This window comes from Plasmodium relictum (genome assembly GCF_900005765.1).
Source record: "Plasmodium relictum strain SGS1 genome assembly, chromosome: 3".
NCBI lineage: Eukaryota > Apicomplexa > Aconoidasida > Haemosporida > Plasmodiidae > Plasmodium > Plasmodium relictum.
The window spans coordinates 541,414-560,705 of record NC_041681.1 but is presented as its reverse complement, the minus strand read 5'-3'; the positions used below and the strand labels follow the sequence as shown (position 1 = coordinate 560,705).

Here is a 19,292-nt window from a genome sequence, read left to right as displayed (position 1 = left end):
AATTTTTTTATGAATATATAATTATTCAAGAATTTACGTTATATATATAAAACGTTCTTCACTATTATATTTAAAAAATTTATTTTATTTATTTAAATATTTTCTTTTTCCTTTTTTTTTTTTTTATACTTTATATATATATATATATATATATATTTAAAATATTATTTATTATTATTTCAATTTGTCAAATAAATTACAGAAATGTATGTATCAATAGTGTATCTTGCATTGTAAAATGAAGACATTAAATATACTTTAAGATAAAAAAAAAGAATAAAATTTTAAATAATTATAGCAATTAATATATCAATATATACTAATATACATTTATAAATATATAAAAGAAAAAATTTTAATTAATAATGATTTTTTTTTAGTGACATACATAAAAAAAAAAAAAAATTAAAAAAAAATTAAATAAAACAAGAAAATATTTTCAAAATGAATGAAATATTTAAAAAAAATTGTCTTTAACTTTTTTTCCATTTTTTTTTTTTATTATTTTTATATTTACAAAAAATATATATAATCTGTGTTAGTAATAGATATGTATATAAATATTTCATTTTTAATATAACTGTAAATTTAAAAACAATGAAAAAAAAAAAAAAATCAAAAGGAAAATAAAATAAAAATGCATTTTCATAATACAGAAAATATGTATCTACATATGAATAATCAAATTAATAATTTAGATAATACATATAATAAATATTTTAATATCATTAATACTCTTAACAATAGTAAAATAGAAAAGTTAAATAGATATCATCTCAAAAGAAAAAGTTTATTTGATAATAATTCTTATGTAAATAAAAATAAAAGTGATATTTTTATAAAGATGGGCCAGAAAAGTGCAAAGATACAAAAAAATCGATTGTATGAATTAAATAATGATATGTATAGCAATAGATATAAAAATTTAAGTTATAATCCAAATGAAGTGAAAGGAAGTAATTATAATTTGAATAATATTAAAGTATTAGATGATGAAGAAAATTACAATAATAATATAAATAAGAATAATAATATATATGATTTACATAATTATAGTAATATGAAATATGATTATACAAATAATGAATATAAAAAGCTGAATGGAGAAAATATTAATAATAACATGAATAACTATAACGATAGTAATACGAGAACTTACAACGCAAACAAAGAATTAAATTACATAAATAAAAATAACATGAATGAATCTAATAATAATAACAATTTTTCTATGTTCCCATATAAGTACAATGTGAAAAGTACTAATGATAATTTTGATGTAGATAAAAGGAAATTTGATAACTTTAATTATATGTATAAGAATAATACAACTTTTAATAATAACCATGATTTAAGTAATGATATTACAAACAAAATACATAATAATTTAAATAATAATATAAGTACATTATATAACAATTTTAGTCATAATATAAATAAATTACATGATATAAACAATAATTATTTAGCAAATAATCCTCACAATTTTAATAATTTAAATAGCAGTTTAACTAATAAACATAATAATATTTTGAATAATACGAAAGAAAAAAACTATGATATAGATCATATTATAAAAAAATATATATCAAAAGAAAACGCAGAAGAAAATACAAAATCGAATTATATTTATGCAAATAATGAAGCATTGAATGATATTCTAAGAAATAGCGATAATAATACAAATAAAAATACATTTTTATCTCATAATATATCATCATTAAGAAATAAACAAAAAGATGAAGAAGAAAAAAAAAGAGAAAAAAAAATTAGTTTATTAAAAAATATAATAGTAACAAATACAAATAAAAAATGCAATATTAGTTTTAATGATGATCTTTATGATAGTATGATTAATGAAAATTATAATTTAAATAGTAGTTCATTAGTAGATTATAATGGAGGTAACATTTATAATGATATATTAAATAAAAATTGTATAAATAATAAAAATCAAATAAATAATATATATGAAGACATAAATTTAATTGATAAACTAAATGAAACACCAAGTATTATGAATAAACACAAATTTAAAAATGAAATTATTTTAAATGATAATAACAATATTAATAATAATAATAATAATATTAATATTAATAATATTAATAGTGTAGATAAGATTTTTGATCATTTCAATTTTGATAATACAAATAAAAAAATAAGAAATAGTAATGTCGATTATTTAAAAAATAAAGATAATAATTATGATTTTCTTAAAAATAATTTAAATATATATGATAATTTAAAAAACAAAATAAATAGTAATCTAGGAAATTATCAAAGTAATACTAAAGATTATAATATTCACGATTATTACTATACTAATAATAAATTGCACTTTAATAAAAATATTAATGAGCATAATTTCAATAGTATATTTGAAAATAAAACCTTTAACGATTTAAATGATAAAGTTAATAACAATGCTATTGATAATTTAAGTAATAATTTTAATGATAAATTTAACAAAATTTTTAATGATAAATTTAATAATGATTTTAATGATAAAATAAATAATGACTTGAATAATAATTTTGATAATAAATTTAGTAATAATATTTTTAATGATAAACTAAACAATATTAATTTCAATAGCAATTTAAACAATGATTTAATAAATAATATTAACAAATATAATAAAAGTTTAAATAACAAATCAAATAATATGAATATTTTTGATAATTTTAATAATGAAAAACTAAATTTATTAAATGACGATAAAAATAATAATAATATAAATGAAAACATTTTTAAAAATTTTAATCAAAGTAACTTAGGAATAAATAACAGAAGAACTTCATTTTCAAAGAACTCATACCTTCCAATTAATGATTTTGGTAATTTAAAAAATGATAAAAACTTTAATTATATGAATAAAAATGATCCTATTGATAATGATGCGAAAAATAATAACATAAATATATTTAGAACGTGTGTGAAAAATAATGAAAATTATGTAGACAATAATAGTTATTTAAGCAAAAATGATAATTTAATTGAAATGAATAAAATATTTGATAGAAATAATAATGATAACAAAAGAAGTAATATAAACGATTATGAAAACATTTTTAATGCCAACAACAAAAATAAGTTGTTTAATCAGGATGATAAAATATTTCTTAATAAACAAGACGCACGTAATCTATATGATAAGGAAAATTTTAATTTTAATAAAATAAACAATTTAAATTATGATGATTCTATTTATAAAAAACCTTTCAATTATATAGAAAGAAATAATTTTTTAAATAGTAAGCGCTCATTTCCTTATGATAATGATAATTTGAAAAATAAGAATACTAATTTAAATAATTTAAGGGGTAATATAGATAAAAATTTAATTTATGAAAATTTTAATAACACTTTTTATAATAAAAGTAATTTTGAATTTAATTCAAATGATACAAAAATGAATACAATTTATTTTAATAAAAAAGATAAAGATATTGATTTAAAAAATCACTTTAATCCTCTAATTGATAAAGACGATAATTTTGATGCTAACAATATTATTAACAAAAATATTAACGATGTTAATATTTCTAATTTTAAAAATATTGAACAAAAGGATAACAGAATAGTAAGTACGTTAAATAACATGAACGAAAAAGTAAGTAAAAACATACCTAATAATTTAAACAATTATGATTTTATGATAAATAAGAAAGGTAATGAAGAAATATTAAATAAAGATGACAATTTTTTTCATAAATATAGTAGAATTCTGAATAAAGAAAATGATGAGTTATTAAATAAAAATAGAACAACTTTCAGTTATGATCTCAACAAAAATGATATATTTAAAAATAAAAATTTATTTAATAATAATTTAAATATTTTTAACAATTTTAATAAAAATGAAAATGAGGATCCAAGTAATAACTTAATAAAATTTGATAATGTTATTAAAGAAAATATTTTAGATAATATGGAAAAAGATATTAACATTAGTACTGCTAAAAATACATTTTTTAATTCAAATGATCAGCATAGTAGATATTTTAATTTAATAAACGGTATAAACAAAGCCAACATAAAAGAGCATACTAACAATTTAAATTATAATGATAATAAGCAGCTATTTAACCAAAATAATACATATAATTTAAGTACTAATAAACAAGTAGTTAATAAAATTCTACCGCCATTACCTTTTAAAAGCGTTCACAAGCCTAACTTAAATATAAGTCAAACAAGACTAAAATTATATGAAAATAATAAAGGATTAAATAAAATAGATAATACTGATATTCATTTCAATAAAATGAATGAATCCAATAACATTAATACATATATTAACCATTTTAATAGAAATCGTAATTATAACTTAAATAATGATGATACAAATATTTGCAATGCTAATGTTAATGATTTTAATAATTTAAATAATATCACAAATAACGACAATATAAGCAATGTGAATAAAAAAAATGATTTTAATTTTAGTGAAAAAATGAAAAATAAAAGTATAAATTATAATTTATTTAAGGAAAATTTAGTAACATTAAAAGAAAAAAATATGCAAAATAATGCTTTAAATGAATCTTCATGTTTATTTAAAGATAAAAATAATGACTTATTATTGAGAAATGATTTTAAAAATTCAAATGAATTAAAAGAATATAATTCAAAAGATATATGTAAATTCAATAATAATTATTATGAGCCATATATTGTAAATGAAATTAATCAAATAAGTAAATTCAGTTATAATAATATAAAAAATAAATATAACAATGTTAATAATACTATATTTGATAATCCATTCTTAAATAACAATAATTTTTTAAATTCCCAGTTGAATAATAATCTAAAACTTGAAAAAGAGGAAGAAAATGTAATAAATAAAAATCATAATAACTTAAATTTTGGTATTATAAAAAGCAATTATATTAATAGTAATAATGATAAAAATATATCTCTTAGTAATAATATTTCTATGTTATTAGAAAAAATAAGTGATAATTCAGATAAAAAAAATAATATAGACTATTTACAAAATAAATATTATGATTTAAATAATTTGAATAATGATAATGTTTTATGTGTAAACACAATTAATTATAACGACAATTTAAATATAGATACCAATAATTTTGTATTATCAGATAATTATTTATGTCATTTTGGTTTATCCACTTTATACAAATGTAAATTAAAAAATGAAAATTATTCTTTTTTGATCAATGTCATCGATTCTTTTTATTTAAACACTACTAATGGCAATGATATTGTTGCTAATAATATTTTATTTCATAAAAGATTAAGACATTTAAATATTTTATCATATAAGGGAAAAACAGCTGATAAAAATAAGTTATATTTATTATTTGAAAATATTCATGGAAATATTCTAAAATCTTATTCAACTCCTTTTGAAGAGAGTATTATTGCTTCTTACGCTTATCAAATAATCGACTTACTTGAATATATGCATAGTAATTTTATAATTTTTCATGGTAATATTAAAAATACGCACATATACATATATATATTATAATAATAATGAGGATTATATGATATTTTTTAAAAAGTTATATATAAATGAATTTTTCAAGATTTATATATTTCTTATTGTTCTTATATATTTTTATGTAGGTCTACTTTCAAATATAATTATTTTACAAAAAAATACTAAAGAAGAATTAATACAAATCTTAAATGAAAAAAATAAAAATATAAATAAATATTTTGATATATATAAACATGGTATTATTAAAGTATTTAATTTTGATTTCGCCAATATTGATGCAAGTAAATGGATTTTTTTTTTTTTTTTTTAAGATTCTTTCAGTTTTTTAGTGATATATATATATTTCTTTTTTTTTTTTTTTTTTTTAATAGCTGAAAAAGATTACGAATTTGATTTTTTTTGTGTAGCAGTTTTAATATATGAAATGTGTACCAAATATAATACATACTATTCAAATAAATTTGTAAAAATATATAACATATATATATATATTAAAATAGAAAATTTATTTATTTTTAATTATTATATATATAATTCTTTTTATTATAATTTATTTTGTTAATTTCTTCTTTTCTTAGGAAGATATTGTAGAAAAGGTACACAATACTAATTTTTTTTTTCCTCATTTTGTTTCTTTTGAATTAAAAAATTTTTGTTTTGAAGTAAAAGAAAAAAAAAAAATTTTTATTTCTTCATTATATATTTGTATGTTTAAATTATTATTATTATTATTATTTTTTTTTTTTTTTTTAGTTATGTTCTAAAAGAAAACATTGTTTTAATGATCTTAAAAATCATCCATGGTTCAAAAAAAATTTCAATTTTTAAAAAAAAAATATATATATATATATATAAAAATATATATATATATATAATTTTGTTCAATTTCTATTTATTTGTATTTTATAATTCTTTTGTTTTTAATGTCTATATATATATATATATATATATTTTTTTTTTCCTTTCCTAAATAAAAAGTATAACTATTTTTTGAATAACTTATAAATTAAAATAATTTTGAAATAAAAACAATTTTTTGCAATATTCTATTTGCACTTTTTATACTTGTTTCATATTATTATAAATTTTCTTTTTTTCTATATATCATATTTATTAATTTTATTTTTATTTCAGATAATAAATTTTATTTATAAGCACATAGTTTACTTATGTATGTAAATTCAATACAACTATAATTTATTTTCTTATATTGTTTGTTCTTTTCTTTCTCCTTTACTTAAGTTTTCATATTCTTTTTTCAATTCTTCCATCTAACGAAAAGTTATATAAATAGTAATAATATATATAAGTAGAATATTAAAATATAAATCTTAGGTAATAAATGTACATTTTTTTTTTGACCATTATTTTTAATTTATTGAAATATTGTTTCTTTTCATGGAATCCTTCAAATACATTTTTCGTTAATACATTTGTTTCTGCTTCATTATATTTTTTAATTGATTCCTCTTTTTTTTTTTTTAAATCATTTAATAATGTTTTTTTATTTTTAATAGTATCATACGATTCTTCTAACAACATAATTTTCTCATTCAATAATTTTTCTAAATACAAGTTCTTTTCATCATAGTGTAGTTTTTTCTTTAAAAAAAAAAGAAAAATTATTAATAATAGTTAAATATATGCATTTTATCTATTTTTAATTTTTTTTTTTTTTTTTCTTCTATAATTTGTACTTCTGTAGATTTCCTAATTTTTTTATTAAGGTTTTCAATTTTTTTTCCTAAATTATTTTCTTTATTTTTTAAATTTTTATATTTTAATTCTAATTGTTCAAAATCTGCATGAATTAAGTTTTCATTTTTTAATTTAAACTTGTTAAATAAAGAAATCTGAGACCTAAGTATGCTATTATGTTCATATAATTTTCTTAATGTTAACAAGTTTTTTCTAAATATGTCTTCTTTTCCTGATATTCTAAAATAGTTCATATCTTCCTTTATTAAATAACTTAAAAAAAAAAAATAAAAATGATAAAATAAAACAGTAGAAATAAAGAATTAAAATGAAGTTAAATTTTGATCTATATTAAAAAAAAAAAAAAAAAGAAATTTGAAATACCATAAATCGTTTTGCTTAATTATTACTTCTCTAATACACTTAAAAAATTCTTCAAGCAAAAGATAAGTTTCATTCTTCATGTGATTATCAACTATTTTTAATTTTTCTACATATTCAATAACAGATGTCAAGACTTGTTTATATTTTTTCTCATCTTCAATTGAATTACTTTCGTATACAAAATTATTGTCTTCAATAAAACTTAATAATTTACTTTGTATTTTTAAATTATTCTCTTTAATTTTTTCATTTTCTTTTTTCAAGTTTTCATTTACTATTTTTTCATCATTTATAACTGTGTCTACATTTTCATCATTCAAATTTTTCGAATGTAATTTATTTATTAGTATAGTACTGTTACTTATAATTTCTTTCATATTTATTTTATATTTATCATTATAAGATAGAAATTAAAATATAAAAAAATATATTCAAAATTATTAACAAAAAAGAGAGAAAAAAAAAATAAAAAAATATTATTAAAATAAAAATAAAAAATTCTAAAGAACTAATTAGATGAAAAACATCTATCTATATATATATTTATATTTTTATTTCTAGCTTCTTAAAATAGTTATATATATATATTTTTTTTTTCTTCTTTTTATTTGCAAACATTTCTGAAATATATAACAGCTCTTTTATTTTTTTTTTTTTTAATAATGCAGCATATTTTAAAAAATTTCTACTATTTCTTATTTCAAAAAAAAAAAAAAAAAAATTAATTTTTTTTTGTTTTTAATTATATAACAAATTTAAAAAAGCTTATATATATATATTTTTTCAATACTGTCTATATACGTGTTTTTTTTGAGAACATTTTACTAATATATTTTAAAATATATTAGATAATCTGGAATTTAAATTAAAAACAATAAAAAAATAAAAAAATTAGAAATCAAATTAAGAATAATATGCACATAAGTGTATATATTTACTTTTTTTTTCTTTAACTTATCACAGAAAAACTAGATATTCAAAAAAAAGAGTAAGATATTAAACTATTTTAGTAAAACGTCTTTAGCTTCATTAACCTTTGCTGCTATATATGTTGATCCTAGATATTTAAAAAAAAAGATAAGTGAAAAAATATAAAATAAAATTAAATATAAATGAGTATAAATAAATATAAAAAGAATGATATGTTTTCAATTTCACAACATTTTTATAAAATCATTAATAAAAATAAAAAGAGTAGTATCATAATTAAAGGTATTTGAAATTCTAAATAATCTTTTCTTTACCTCCGTTATCTGGATGATTTTTTAACATTAATTGCTTATGAACTTCTCTTATTTTTTCTTTATTTGTTGTTGGGTTGATATTTAAAATTTTGTAAGCTTCTGATTTTGACATATTTCTTTCAAATCCTTTTAAATCATTTTTTAAAAAAATATTTAAGTTTGTATTAAAATTAGAAGGAAAAAAAAATTTTTTATTATTCAAATTTATTTTTTGATTTTTGACATAATTTATTCCTTTTTTTGCAAACAAAACTCCACCACCAAATAATAACATAACAACTGGCCACATTTTTTTTCTTTTTCTTTTTTTTTAAATTTAATATGAAACAATTTTAAAAATTCTTTCTATATTATTTATTTTCTTTTTACATAATTATAATATATTTTTTTCTCAAGTTTAACTTTATCTTTTTATTTTAATTGTTTTAATTCCATCTTTCAAATATATAAAAATTTATAATTGATAATCTTGATATAAAAAAAAAAAAAAAAAAAAAAGTATCTTATAGAATTTCATAGAATAAAAAAATTAAACATATTCCTCTTTATAGAAAAAAACTTATTCAAAATTGTAGAATATTTTAAAATTTTATTTAAAATTTTTTTTTTTACTTATTTTTATTTAATACCTCTGAGAAAATCAATACAAAAAAAAAAAAAAAAAAAAATATTATACACAGTATTTTTTTTTTTTTATATTCTTTTGCAAAAAAGCATATATTAAATATAAATTAGAAAAAGAAACAATCACAATTTTTACAATTTTTTTTTGTAAGTTTAAGATTTTTCATAATTATAATAAAAATTATATGCTTTAAAAAAATTTATTTAAAAAAAAAACAAAAACTTAAGGATTTTTTTTTAAACGTATACAATAAAAATTGTTTACTTCTAAAAAATTTATATATATATATATATTAAAAAGAAAGATTATAAATTTTTTTTACAAAATTACCAAAAAAGAATTTATGTAAAAAATTTATAGATAGGAACTATATTTTTTTTTTTTTTTTAATTTCAAGTTAAAGTTCCTTTTTTTTCTTTATAAATAAAAGCTGAAAGATATAACAATTTCAATTTTTTAGTTGTAAAATAATTTCTAATAATAGGAAGATATATGACATATTTTGTGTTTATATTATTTAAATTAAAATATTCACAAATATTGTTTAGCTCTTTTATATCAATAAATTTTTGATAATCATGTGTTCCCTTTAAAAAAAAAAAAAAAAAAAGTTATTTATAGCTATAAAATACAAAAAAAAAAAAAAAAAGTTATTTATAAATATAAAATACAAAAAAAAAAAAAAAAATAAATAAATAAATAAGGGCATGAATAATGATCATTTATTTGATATAACATACCTTTTTAATTATTCCTGTTATATATTCGGCCAATATTATTGTATAAAAATAAGAGAAACAATTTTTATTAATAGAAGTAAATACAACTAATGCATTAGGTTTAGATAGTTCAGATATACACTTTATGAAATATATTTTTTTATTATTAGGTATATGCTCAATAACTTCTGAAGAAATAATTATATCATATTTTTTTTCATTTAATTTATTTGAATTCACTAAATGAACTATATCACAATTTGTATAATTTAAATTAATATTTATATTACTGTTTTCTTCTATTTTATTATATTCTATTTCATTTTCTTCTTGTCTTTTCTTTGCCAAATCAATTAAGTTATTTGATATATCTATACCATCAATATTTACTTCTACTTTTTCTAATGATGAATTGTATGTTTCAGATATGATATTATTTTTAATTAAAAAATAATAAATATTATTTTTCATGTATTCACATAATATACCTGCCCCACATCCTATGTCTAGAATATTTATTTTTTTATTAAATTTTTTTTGTTTTTTTAACTTTTGAAAATATATAAATTCATAATTGTTAAATATAAAGTCAAATCTATATTTATTATAATCATGTAAGCTATATAAATTTTTTCCTATTACTTTTTCTAAAATATCACAAAAGTTTTCATTTTCTTTTTTATGCCACCATTTATTACTTAAGTTATTAAAAAAAAGTTTCTCTTTTTCGTCAACAATTTTTTCAGAGTAAAACTTTTTGTTAACTTGAGAAAACTTAATTACATTATTTTTATATTCATTTAATATTTTCTTCATAATTTTTTATTAATATAAATAAAAAAATAATAATAGTAAGAACATAAATAGTTAACAAAAATACACAATAGGAGATAATAAAAAATTTTCATAAAAAAAAAAAAAAAATAAATAAAATAATAAGTTATTCAAAAAGTATTTCAATGAATTAATTTTTGAAATGTAATTAAAAATTTACTATTTGTAAGCACATTTTTAACTATATAAAAAACCTTATCTTTATTATTAAAAATAATTTTTATTTTTTATTTTTAATGCAAATTTCTCTGACACAAAAAAAAAAAAAAAAAGAAAAAATTATATATATAAAGAAATATAATAACTTCATAATTTCCTTCTTTATTTTAGTAATTTATGATTAACAACTTATAATTTTTATAATCTACATTGATATTTAAACAACTTTATTTTTGCTAAGTTTTTATAATGGTAACAAATAATTAATATATATACTAGCTAATATATCCTATATATTTATATTCAAAGTTGTAATAAGTTACTTTTTTATAAAATAAAATTTTACACTTTCTTTAAAAATAAATTTTACAACGTTTTTATTTTCTTTATCTTCTTATAAATAAAAAAAAATAGTATATTACTTTTTTTTTCTATATATATATTTATAATAATGTAGGAAATTTATTTATATAAAAGACACATGTATTCTAATTTTATTTTTTTAATTTCATTTAATTTTATATAATATTATTTTGGTTTATTTAATACTATTTAATTTTATTTTATCTTATTTTTTTTACTGTATTTCATTTTTATTTTAATAATTTCAATTTAACTAATTTTAGTTTTTTTTATTTTACTTTAAAAATATGTTATCGTTTTTTTTTTTTTTTTTTTCTTTTTTTTTATATCGTCGCTTTTAAACTTATTTTCTATTTGTTCATATTTTTTTTATTTAGATAGGTTTTTTTTTTTTTTTCCCTCTCTCTCTCTATTATTATATTTTTTTCTAAAGTATTAAAAAAAAATACATAATTATTTGCATTCAATTAAATTAAAAAGTTTTCATGCAACATTATTATTATTTTGTTTCGTAATTTTATAAAAGTAGTATATAATAATAAGGTATGTTTCTTCAAAAATTAAAAAACAAAAGATAAAATTTCATGAACATTAATATAGTATCTTATTAATACTTCTTATGCTTATGTTAATTTAAAGAAAAGATAGAATAAAACGACAAAAAAAAATAAGAAAAAAAAAAAAAAAAAAGTATTAATAACTTTATATTTTTAATTTATTTAATATTACAAAAATATGATAACAGAAATTTAGAAAGTTTCAAAAAAAAAAAAAATAAATAAATAAATAGATAAAATAGTATAGTATACATGTATACATTTATATAAATATTTAGATAAATAAAACACTAAAAACAAATATGGAAATAAAGGAAGTAATATCTTTATTTGATTATTTTTATATTTTATTTGATGATTATATCGTAAAAAATACAAAAGGTGTTAATAGTTATGAATCCATTTTTCATAAGAAAGAATTTGTAGAATTTTTAAAATTAGATTCTAATGTAAAAATAAAAAAGAAAGAAATCATAAGTAATAAAGATGAAATAATTGATGAATTAATATTTGCTTTTAAGCATTTAGGTAAATATATAAATAGATGTGATATGTTTTCTAAAAATGAAGAGTTAGATGACATAAACACGAAATATTTAAAATTTTTGTTAATCCCATTTATATTGGGTTTTTTAACTTATGAAACAATAAATATTAACATACGTTTTGAAAGATTAAAAGATTCCAAATTATATTTTCATGAGTACATTAGTTTGATAAATATTTATAAAATAATTAAAATGGATGATTATTTATTTGATGACGATAATGTAAACTTAGTGAATAGAAGAAATATAAAAATAAAAAGAACAAAAGATGAAAAAAAATATCAAGAAATGTTTGAGGAAATATTTAAAAATAATTTAAAAAATAAGAAAGGTGATGATATTGATGATACTTGTGACGACAACAGAGAAATGTATATATCTCTCATAAAGTGTAAATTTATACAAACATTGAATATAATTGATTTAATAGATACTGAACTACAGTTTTTGGAAATAAGAAATAATGAAAAAGAAAAAAACGAAAATGACAAAAATTCTGATGTAAAAAAAAATCAAGTAAGAAAGCCTTGGTTTTTTAGTATTAAAAAAAAAATGCAATTATCTGATGTTACTCAAATTAGAAACTATTATAAAGATTTAGTTTTCAAACCTTCTCATAACTTACCAACTATTTCATTAGATAAGTGCGCAAAAATTGAAATGGAATATTCTTTAGAAGGTACTAATGATAAAAATCAAAAAATTGATGAAAATGAAAATGATGAAAGTCAAGATTTAAAAAATGATAAAAATGATGACTATTATAAAGAATGTTCAAAAAAAGAAAGAGAAAAAGAAATTTTTGATAAAGAATGGGATGATTGGAAAGATTTGCACCAAAAAGGTATAGGTAATAAAAATAGAAATATCGCCTAAATTATAAATAAATATATAAATAAATATTTTATATAAATAGTAATCTAACACATTAATTAAATTAACTTGGGGAATAAACAAAATAAATGGTAAAACATAAAAAAAAGAAAAAAGAAATTTAGATTCAAGAATTAAATAAAATTACAAATTAAAAAAAAAAAAAAAAAGAATTGATAAAAGATTTAAGAATAAGAAGAAAGTAAAATTGTGAAAATAAAAGATGAAAAAAACGGGTTACCAATATAAAATAGCAAAAAAAAAAAAAAAAAAATTTTTTAAAGGTAAAAATTTTAATAAAGCTTTATAAATTTTTCTGACTTTTTTTTTTTTTTAACATATTCATGAACACAAGTACAATTTTTTTTTTTTTTTTTTGTTTGTGAATATTTTATGCATGCTTTTATATATAAAATATAAAACTAAATTATTTATTTGTATTTTTAAAAAAAAACGTTTTTCAATGTTTTAGAAATTACATATAAATGTTTTTCATATTTTGATAAACTTATTTTTTGTTTTTCCTAAGAAAAAATTTACAATTAAAACAAAGATATTAAAAAAATAAATTTAATTTATTTTAAAAATGATATAAAGCAAAAAGTATCATAAAAATGTGAAACAAAAATATAACTCAAGATAAAAAATGAAACACATAGTAAAACAAAAAAAATATATATATTTATATAATACATTAATATGATATTCATTATATTTATAGTGGAATAATTTTTTTATCAAAATGTTTTAAAGCTATTTTCACTTTCTTTTTTCTTTTTTCTTTTTTCTTTTTTCTTTTTTCTTTTTTTTTTTTTTTTATTTCCTTCTTTTATTGTATTTTATTTTAATACTCTTGTTCACAATATTTTCTCCTTTTTTATATTTTATTTTATTCTTTTTTTTTTTTTTTTTTTTTTAATAAAGACTTTAATAGTTAACATTAGTAGAAATATAAAAAAAATTATACATAAATTTAATTTTTTTTTCTTTTTTTTTTTTTAATTATTTTATTATTTTTGTTTACTGTCAATTTATATTATTTTAATGATTGCTTAAAAATATATTCTTATTATCTTTAACAAGACTTCATATTTTTATATTATATATACAAACATTTATTTATAATAAATACCTGTAAAAGAAAAAAAAAATTTTAAACTTGAATACTTTATTTTAATGAAAATATAAATATATTGAAATTATTGTTAAAAGTCATTTGTTTTTTTTTTTTTTTATTTTTAAAAATTTTACTATTATTGAATATATAACTTTAATTTTTTGTTCATTTTTTTTTTTTTCATTTTAATTATAATTAATAAACTTTTTATGAAAAAAAAATTACAATACAATATTAAACTTATAAATAGTTTGTAGCATTAAGTTAAAAAAGAAAAAGGTAGATAAATGAATACATAACTAAAAAGAAGATATAAATAAAATAAGAATGTTTAATGCTTAATTTTTTTTTTTTTTTATCTTCTTCCATTCTTATAGAAAATTTTATTAAAAATTAAAATGGCTACGAAAAAATAAAAAAGGAAAATAAAAATTATGTATTTTTCTATATATATTGTTTATGTTAGACAATTTTATTAGTATTCTATAGGAAATGAATAATAGAAAAAATATTTTAGTAATATTTCAAATATTTTACATTTAAAATTTTTTGAAATAAACTCTATGTTCACTGTACCTGATAAATATTAAAAAATTCATTCTCTGTAATCTATTATAAATAATATAATTTATAAAAAAATTAGATGCTATTAAATTTTATATATATTCATTACATTTATGTATTTTTTCTTTTGTTTTTATTATATTTTATTTATTTATTTTATTTTATTTTATTTTATTTTTTTTTTTTTTTTTTATTCTTCTTTTTTCAAATTGCATATCATATCTTTTAATTAAACATATAATATTTTATATACCTAAGAAACATGGTGATCTTTTTAAAATTTAGTTTTAAAAATAAAATGATTGAACAATTATTGTAGTTATCACTAAATATTAACTTTAATTTTTGTTAATTTTATAACTAGTGTATATTTTTGTTCAGTAACTTTTTTCTTATATATATATGCATTTTATTTTTTATTTCTTTATTAACATTCCTAGCAATATCTTGTTTAAATGACTAATACTTATTAAACTATGATGGATATAAAAGAAGTAAAAAGTGAAATATTAAATAGAGATTTTTTAAATAATGAGAATTCATTAAATTATGATAATAATAAAAAAAGAAAAAAGAAAAAAGAAAGTTGTTTCGTAAATTTAAGAGAATGGACTATTAAAGTACAAAATAGATATGCAAAAAAGTTAAAAAAAGAAGAACAAAAAAAAAGCTCAGAGAATAATAAAAGTAATAAGAATTTACAAAATGGTGATAGCTATAGATCATCAAGTTCATCTTCCTTTAAATCAAGATCAAGTTTAGGTAAGAAGATTTCCTATTCTTCTGAAGAATCGAATTTTGATTCTGATATGGAGCAGAGAATAAGAAAATTTTTAAATTTAGAGCAAAGTAATAGTTTAAAAAAAAAAAAAAAAAACAACCAAGATAGCAATAAAGAAATTGATGTTATCAACAATTCATTAAAAAAAGAATCAGATATTAAAAAAAGTGAATTCTTGGAAAATGAAAGTTATAATAAGGAAAATAAAGAAATAAGAAGCAAAAGTAATGATAAAGAAAAAATAATTAAGTGTAAAGAAAATAAAAATGATGAAGAAAAAAAGGAAAATGAAAAGGAAATAATAAAACTAAAACAGAAACTAAAGGAAACTATAATAGAAGAAACAGATAAAGATAAAAGAAATGAAGGAAAAGAAGTAAAAGAAAGAGGAACAAAAAATGAAAATGAAAATGAAAATGAAAGTGAAAACAAAAAGGTAATAAAAATAAGTGAATATGATACTAATAAAAATAATGAGAGTAATAATATTAATAGTGATAAAAATTCTAAAAAAAATGATTTAAATCTAACATATAAAGAAAATATATCATATTCTGATGATAAAGTCAACAATACAAAAAAAAAAAAAAACGATTTAAATGAAACATCAAAAAATTTAGATGAAAATAATTATAGTAATAATAATAATATTGATATTAATAATAATAATATTAATGATAATAATAATAATAATAATACTGATATTATTAATAATAATAGTAATAATAATTATAGTAATAATAATAATAACAATAATAATAATAATACTGATATTAATAATAATAATAATACTGATATTAATAATAATAATAATACTGATATTAATAATAATAATAATAATAATACTGATATTAATAATAATAAAGAAAAACAATATAATTCAATAAATTTAGAAGAATCCGTTATTAAATCAAATAATAATCATTGTGATAGATCCTGTGAAAATGATAAAATAGTAAATAAAATCGTAGAAGAAAATAAAAAAGATAAAGAGGATTATTATTCCCAAAAAAATAAAAATCATAAAGAAAGTAATAATAAATTTAATTTAGAAAATTCAAATAAAATAATAAAAGAATCTACAACAAAAGAAGAAACAAAAATATCAAATGAAAAGAACAAAAGAATTTATAATAATAATTTGTCATCTCCTTTAAAAAAAACAAAAAATCATAATAATAGTTGTGAAAATTCATATAAGAATAATAATAATAATAAATCATATAGAATTGCAAATAGTGAGAATATTATTAAAAATGATTATAAAAATAATAATATATCGGACAATTATGATGATAACAATAAATCATCTGCTAAAAGAAAAATGAATAATGAATATAATAATGAATATTATTCAAAAAAAAAAAATATTAATACATATAACAGTACTGATAAAAATGATAAATGCAATAATAAATTAGATCGTTCATATAATTCATATTCGGAAAATGATAATAAAAAAAACAATAATCACAAAAATTCAAATGAATATGAAAAAAAAAATATTAAGTATCCTACTTTAGTATCCAGAAATGATACTGAAAAAGGTAACAAAAAAAATAAAATAATTAAGTAAATTAATAAATAATATAAGATATAATGAATAAATAAAATAAAAAAAAAATAAACAAAAAAAAAAAAAATAATAATAAAAAATATAAGCTAAAGTTATAGGCAAATAAAAATGAATGATTTATATTTTTTATTTAAATTAAGAAAAGCGTATCACTGCTTTAAAATAAAAATGTTTATATGGTTCTTATATTAAATATTATATATATATATATATTTTTGAAAATCATTATGATGTTATAATATTTTTGTGTATTCAAAATAATTCTTTCATATTATTATACAATAAACATATTTCTAATTATAAATTTATTTAAAATTTTTTTTTTTCTTTTTTTTTTAGTTTTCGAATGTGATGTTAAAAGAGGTGAATCATCTTGTACACAATCTAACAAAAAAAATCAAGAAATGCATTTAAAGAAAAAAGAAATAAATAGTTTTAGTTCACGTAATAATTATGATTCTTCTAACAATCAAAAAAAAAGAGATAAACATTCTTGTGATAGTGAAATAGAAAATGTGAACAGATGTAATTATAAAAATAATTCAGGGGATTATGAGAAAAGAAGTATAAAAAGTGATCGCTCATACAGAAAAAAGTATTCAAAAAGTTATAACAAAGAAAAAATAATAAATGAGAAAGATAAAAAAAATTCCCAAGATAAAATAGAATCTTGCTATTTAAATGATGAAATGACTACTAACAATAAATTAAGATTAACAGAAGGTATTGACAAAACAAAGAATAATTATACGCAAAATACTCTAAGAAAGTACATTCAGAATAATGATATTTTTCCTAATGAAAAAGAAAAAGATAGAGAGAGAGAGAGAGAAAATAAGCTAGAAGCAGAAAAAGATAAAAAAAGGGAAAGGGAAGTAGAAATTGAAAAAGGTAAAAAAAGATATAAAGAAAAAAAAAGGGATAAGGAAAGAGAAAGAGAAAAAGAAAGAGAAAGGGAAAGAGAAAGAGAAAAGGAAAGAGAAAGAGAAAGAGAAAAGGAAAGAGAAAGAGAAAGAGAAAGAGAAAAGGAAAGAGAAAAAGAAAAAGAAAGAGAAAAAGAAAGAGAAAAGGAAAGAGAAAAAGAAAAAGAAAAAGAAAGGGAAAGGGAAAGAGAAAGAGAAAAAGAAAAGGAAAGAGATAAGGAAAGAGAAAGAGAAAAAGAAAGAGAAAGAGAAAGAGAAAAAAGGATTCAAAAAGAAAAAGATAGAGAAAGGGAGAGAGAAAGAGAAGTACAAAAAGAAAAAATAAAAGAAAGGGATATAGGAAATGACAGAGATGATAGGAAAGATAGAGACAGGATTAGAGAAAGAGAAAACGATAAAAACTTATCTAAAAATTTAGAAAAGAAAAATATAAAAAGTACTTATTCTTCGTTAGATTTTTTAAAAAAGAAATGTAATGGAGTTGAATCTAATATAAATAAAAAAAGATTATACATAAATGAAAATAATAATAATTATGTATCAAAAAAAAATTATGATGAGAAAGTTCATTATGAATATTCAGATAAAGACAGATATGTTTATAATTCGAGTGATATGCATTCAAGAAAATATTATTCTGATAAAATTAAATTAAATGATAAAGAAAATTGGGAAAAAAAAATGTCAAAATTAAAAGAAAAATTAATAAAAAAAAACTTAACCAAGTAATATTTAATAAAGATAATTCATTATGAAAATTTTTTAAAAAAAAAAGTTGAAGAAAATTAAATTCTGTGAATATAAGGAATTAGTAAATAAATCATTATTATGAAACTTTATTGAGGAAT

General features: G+C 16.2%; 6 protein-coding genes across 6 annotated transcripts; 3 read left to right on the top strand and 3 right to left on the bottom strand.

The window, feature by feature from the left end:
- Positions 1-637: 637 nt before the first annotated feature.
- Positions 638-6,307, top strand: PRELSG_0313200 (protein kinase, putative; the record flags this gene model as incomplete). Its single annotated transcript, XM_028680125.1, has 5 exons — positions 638-5,465; positions 5,605-5,760; positions 5,851-5,942; positions 6,058-6,141; positions 6,233-6,307. 5 exons carry the CDS (start codon positions 638-640, stop codon positions 6,305-6,307), a joined length of 5,235 nt encoding a protein of 1,744 aa, XP_028531653.1.
- A 377-nt stretch (positions 6,308-6,684) lies between these two features.
- PRELSG_0313100 (conserved Plasmodium protein, unknown function) lies at positions 6,685-7,938 on the bottom strand (the record flags this gene model as incomplete). Its single annotated transcript, XM_028680124.1, has 4 exons — positions 6,685-6,750; positions 6,842-7,081; positions 7,177-7,450; positions 7,562-7,938. 4 exons carry the CDS (start codon positions 7,936-7,938, stop codon positions 6,685-6,687), a joined length of 957 nt encoding a protein of 318 aa, XP_028531652.1.
- A 624-nt stretch (positions 7,939-8,562) lies between these two features.
- On the bottom strand, positions 8,563-9,094 carry PAM18 (mitochondrial import inner membrane translocase subunit TIM14, putative; the record flags this gene model as incomplete). Its single annotated transcript, XM_028680123.1, has 2 exons — positions 8,563-8,618; positions 8,806-9,094. 2 exons carry the CDS (start codon positions 9,092-9,094, stop codon positions 8,563-8,565), a joined length of 345 nt encoding a protein of 114 aa, XP_028531651.1.
- Positions 9,095-9,822: 728 nt separating this feature from the next.
- PRELSG_0312900 (3-demethylubiquinone-9 3-methyltransferase, putative) lies at positions 9,823-10,965 on the bottom strand (the record flags this gene model as incomplete). The annotated part of the gene is made up of 2 exons (XM_028680122.1): positions 9,823-10,017; positions 10,171-10,965. The coding sequence occupies 2 exons, from the start codon at positions 10,963-10,965 to the stop codon at positions 9,823-9,825; spliced, it is 990 nt and encodes a 329-aa protein (XP_028531650.1).
- A 1,399-nt stretch (positions 10,966-12,364) lies between these two features.
- TAP42 (type 2A phosphatase-associated protein 42, putative) lies at positions 12,365-13,486 on the top strand (the record flags this gene model as incomplete). Its single annotated transcript, XM_028680121.1, has 1 exon — positions 12,365-13,486. One exon carries the CDS (start codon positions 12,365-12,367, stop codon positions 13,484-13,486), a length of 1,122 nt encoding a protein of 373 aa, XP_028531649.1.
- Positions 13,487-15,640: 2,154 nt separating this feature from the next.
- PRELSG_0312700 (conserved Plasmodium protein, unknown function) lies at positions 15,641-19,173 on the top strand (the record flags this gene model as incomplete). The annotated part of the gene is made up of 2 exons (XM_028680120.1): positions 15,641-17,492; positions 17,861-19,173. The coding sequence occupies 2 exons, from the start codon at positions 15,641-15,643 to the stop codon at positions 19,171-19,173; spliced, it is 3,165 nt and encodes a 1,054-aa protein (XP_028531648.1).
- Between the last annotated feature and the right edge of the window lie 119 nt (positions 19,174-19,292).